This window comes from Triticum aestivum, chromosome 3A (genome assembly GCF_018294505.1).
Source record: "Triticum aestivum cultivar Chinese Spring chromosome 3A, IWGSC CS RefSeq v2.1, whole genome shotgun sequence".
NCBI lineage: Eukaryota > Viridiplantae > Streptophyta > Magnoliopsida > Poales > Poaceae > Triticum > Triticum aestivum.
In genome coordinates, this window is record NC_057800.1 from 25,228,157 (window position 1) to 25,233,180 (window position 5,024).

At 42.4% G+C, this 5,024-nt stretch overlaps 1 protein-coding gene across 1 annotated transcript; it reads left to right on the forward strand.

Annotated features, from left to right (window-relative positions):
• Window positions 1-531: 531 nt before the first annotated feature.
• Window positions 532-2,994, forward strand: LOC123057669 (receptor-like protein 54). The gene has a single exon (XM_044480593.1). The coding sequence runs from the start codon at window positions 845-847 to the stop codon at window positions 2,225-2,227; it is 1,383 nt and encodes a 460-aa protein (XP_044336528.1). The 5' UTR covers window positions 532-844; the 3' UTR covers window positions 2,228-2,994.
• Window positions 2,995-5,024: the final 2,030 nt, after the last annotated feature.

Genomic DNA, 5,024 nt, shown 5'->3' on the forward strand with positions numbered 1-5,024 from the left:
CACGGATCGATGACGTGCCTAAGGGCGCGGATCGGTGATGTGGCAACATCCATGGGCCAGACCTATGCCGACGGCCAGGCCGTCGGCATAGATTTGCCACCCCACGGACAGGCGAGCGACGCGGATCGATGACGTGGCGGGCGACGCGGATCGATGACGTGGCGTCTATGTCGACGGCCGCCGTTAGCCCGTCGGCGTAGATTGACGCCGTCAAAAGGCCGTCTCCGTTCGGGTAGCCGGGCCCACGAGCTATGCCGACGGCCTTCTCTATGCCGACGGCCACCGTAGGCATATTTCTATCGACGCCGACGGGTGAGCTTTGCCGACGGGGGCCGTCGGCATAGATTGATATACGCTGACGGCTTTTCTATGCCGACGGCCTGGGCTGGGCCTTCGGGATAGGCCAATCTATGCCGATGGGGCCCGTCGGCATAGGTTCGGCCGTCGGCATCGCCAGTTATTCTGGTAGTGCCTAGCCTATCTAGACCTCTCCAACAATCATCTCAATGGAAGTGTACCCACTGAAATAGGTTCTCTTATTAATCTGATCTATCTGGACCTAAGGAACAATAGATTTATTGGTGTGATCACGGAAGAACACTTTGCAAATCTAACAAGTTTAAACAAAATAGACTTGTCTTCCAACAATTTGAAGATTGTACTGAATTCAGATTGGTGCCCTCCCTTTACGTTGGACTTTGCATGGTTTCGATCTTGCCAGATTGGTCCTCTTTTTCCACCTTGGCTTCAACGGCTGAAAACCAATGCACTTGACATTTCAAGCAACGCTCTTAAGGGCGAGATTTCTGATTGGTTTTGGCCTGCATTTTCAAATGCCACATATATGTACATCTCTAACAACCAAATAAGTGGCAGCTTGCCAACACATCTGGATGGCATGGCTTTCGATCAGCTCTATCTCAGTTCCAACTGGCTTACTGGACCAATACCTACTTTGCCAATAAATATCACCCTATTAGACATCTCCAACAATACATTTTCAGAAACAATACCATCAAACCTTGAAGCCTCACAACTTGAAGTATTGTGTATGCATTCAAATCAAATTGGTGGCTACATTCCAGAATCCATTTGCAAATTGGAACAACTAAAGTATCTGGATTTGTCGAACAATAATTTGGAGGGTGGAATTCCTCAATGTCCTGACATCCACAATATAGAATATCTAATACTCAGCAACAACAGTTTATCAGGAAAAATTCCAGCACTTTTAGAGAACAACACACGTCTGCAGTTTTTGGATCTGGCATGGAATAACTTCTCTGGAAGATTGCCTACATGGATATGGAAGCTGGCCAATTTACGTTTTCTCATACTGAGCCACAATAAATTTTCTGATAGTATTCCAGTCGACGTAACAAAGCTTGTGCGCCTTCAATACTTGGATTTATCAGGCAATAGGTTCTTTGGTGCAATACCTTGTCATCTGTCGAACCTAACATTTAGGAGAACATTACAAGAGGAATACATGGATACGTATGATCTTCTCCTACATGATCCCAGTGAATTTGCGATCGGAATTGGGCCTCAAGAACTAGGACAAATATTGTCAGTAAATACAAAAGGCCAGCATCTTATATATCACAGGACACTTGAATATTTTGTGGGCATTGATTTATCATGCAACTCCTTGACTGGTGAAATTCCTACAGACATCACTTCACTTGATGCACTAGTGAATTTGAATTTATCATCAAACCAGTTGAGTGGACAAATTCCAAACATGATTGACGCCATGCAGTCATTAGAATCACTCGACCTCTCTCAGAATAAGCTTTCTGGTGAAATCCCATCGAGCTTGTCAAATCTGACATCTCTGAGCTACCTGGACCTGTCCTACAACAGTTTGTCTGGCAGGATACCCTCTGGCCCCCAACTTGACACCCTCAGTGCTGAAAACCAGTCACTTATGTACATCGGCAACAGTGGACTTTGTGGGCCTCCTGTCCACAAGAATTGTTCAGGAAATGATCCTTCCATCCGTGGCGATCTCGAAAGCAGCAAGGCAGAATTTGAGCCATTGACCTTTTATTTTGGTCTTGTGCTGGGATTTGTGGTGGGGCTTTGGATGGTGTTTTGTGCACTGCTGTTCAAGAAGACATGGAGAATTGCTTGTTTCCGGCTCTTCGACGAGGTGTACGATCAAGTCTATGTATTTGTGGTTGTGAAGTGGGCAAGCTTCGCAAAGAAAATAGATGAAGACTAACCAATTTCTCTTAAGGAGGTAGTGTTTGTACTGCAACGTATTGAATGAGAGCTCTGGACTATTAACCAGGGTGTGGAAAACCTCCAGCAACATATGTTATATCGTGCGCCTTGTTTGTACCCTCTAAATAAGATGAAGATGTCTAGTTGTTGTGACGCATTTATGACTTTACTATTGTCGAACTATTGTGGTAAATGTAAGACCTCAGAATTGTTTAGTTATTCAGATACATGTAGGACCTTACTATTCTTCTGGGTTGTAATAATCATGGGGGTCTTCCCCTGAATAATTTCAACACTTTTCTGTTGTAGACATCCCTGCAAAACTTCAGTTTATAAACTTGTAGCTGTAATCTGTGATACTTTATTCCAGCGGCCCCCTGGCCCCAACATAGCTCCGCCACTGCTGAATACAACTAAAGGTGGCCGATGAGGCGATGAGCGGACAAAAGAGTTGAATACAACTAAAGGAGCCTGATGAAAAACTTTGGACCGTAATATTTGGGGAGCGACAGCCGGGGCCTGCCCTCAGATTAAATAGTTGATGGCCTGAAGAGCGGATAATCTGAAGAAGACAAATACTAAAAGGACTATTTATGAAGAAGAATGCAACAAACTGATGCTAGTTAAGTAGGAGTAACAATGATGGGTGAAACTGAACACATATGGTACTCAGCAGTGGCCAGGGGCCATAATGTTCACATCTTGCCATCAGCTTTTATCATGTCACGATGCACTGGAGGCAGAGATTCTGCTTTAATTGAAAGTTTGGCGCTGGCTAGATAATGGAGTAATCTTCCCATTGTAGTTGAGTGACTCAACTTGACTCAGACTGTTTGGAAACAGAGATAGATGAAGATTTGCTTTCTTAATTCATGAATTCGGACACAGCATGGCAGGACAGAACACTAGTATTACTCATGTGCGTTGATGTCAAAACTCTGTAAAGCTATATACTGGTGATCTATGGTAGAACTCAACAGCGCACTGTCGTCTTGTTAGGTGGTCAAACTGAATTTAACCTGTCATATGAGTAATACAAGTATTTGACGCAAAAAGGGAAATCGGGGAGCAATCCTTTGTCAAAAAGAAAAGGTAATCCCGACACGGTGCATGGGCAATTATTTTTGGTGGCGATTATTTTTCAGTCTACTTTGACTTTGGTGGCGATTGCTGAGTTATTCTGCCTGATGGATAAGCTTCTGACAATTAAGTGAAGTAGCTAGCTTAAGTGACTAACTACGGGTGAAACTTATCCTTAACAAAAGATGCAATGAAGTGTCACGCCTGATGCTGTACGTTGGCGCAACTCAAGTGTGTGTGAGTTAATTAGGTGTGGGTGTGGGGCTGCGTGCCAGCTGGGGTGAGAGTACGAGTACGAGAGTAGTTAGTCTGGGGTGCCTCCAAATGTGTGCAGTAGAAATATCATTGAGTGCGCAATCCACAAAATGTTGAATTTGACAAGATTTAGACTCGGGCATGTGTAATTGGTTATTCTAAATGACGGGTATACAGAGAAATAAGTAAGAGAAATGATTGAAGAGAAATTAGCTACTCCCTCTGTTCCTAAGTACAAGACCTTTTAGGGATTTCACTATAGACTATATACGGAGCAAAATAAATGAATCTACACTCTAAAGTATGTTTATATACATTCGTATGTAGTTTGTAGTGAAATATCTAAAAGGTCTTATATTTAGGAACGGAGGGAGTAACCAGCAATTGCTCCAGAAGGTGCTATCTCTTCCGAAATTGGGTTTTCCATCATCCTGTGCACCAACTTCCAAACCAAAATTGGCACAACAATCATCTAACAAACAATGTTCTGGTGTAGTCACTCACTCGTTCCCCTTCAGCAAGGTCAGTTATTAATTAAGACTGCAAATAGGACACTTCTAATAATCAGGCTTCATAGTGAGGCAGAGACTTGATTAAACTTATCAATGTCTGTGCCATTAAGTAAGTAGCATAATTGTTGCATACAGTGCAGCCATCCGCCAATTTCTTTCTACCAGCGTTTCTTTCTTCTGTTTGAGATCAAGAGCAGGGTTCAAAATTCGGCCAGCTAGTGTTGGAGCCACAGTTTTACCGGCTAAGGTATGTCATTATTGTGATGTAAGAATGTGCATTAACTGTAGGTCATACAACGAAACGAAGATTACGGCATTCAAAAGTTTTGCATTTATATTACGTACTAGCTTATTTTCGTACACATGTATGAAGCCTTGCGGTTAATCAATTACAGTTGACTGTACATCAAAATTTCTGCTACTACACTACACCTCAAACAGGGTAAATAGGTATATTTTGCGCACCCATACATATACTGTACTAAAACAGAAAAAATGGATGCAATAGGTCAAGATGAAATATTTTACATTGTTTCCATGATCAGACTGAATATAAAATATCACCTGACAGGTAAGAAAACAGAGAAGTCACACTGGGACTACAAAGCATTACATAGAGCACTTGGCAAGAAACATAACAGAGTGTAATGCTTGAACTCTGATGAAATTGTTAATTTAAGCTTTAAACACCATTGTATAGAAGCTTTATCAATGGTGTAATGCTGTAGCGCCAGGGTACATGAATCTGAAGAAACCTAACCCTTATGTAAAAGAGCCCAAAGCCTACTGTTTAGAAAATTACAAGTCCCGCTAAGATAAACTCAGTAAAAAGTCAATCTGCTAACACAAATTAATTAGTAAGGCATAACCAAAACTGAGAAAAACGTTCTCATGAAGCCAATCCGCAGAGCCCAAATCAAGTCATCAAGTAATGGCTCGCCAACAAAC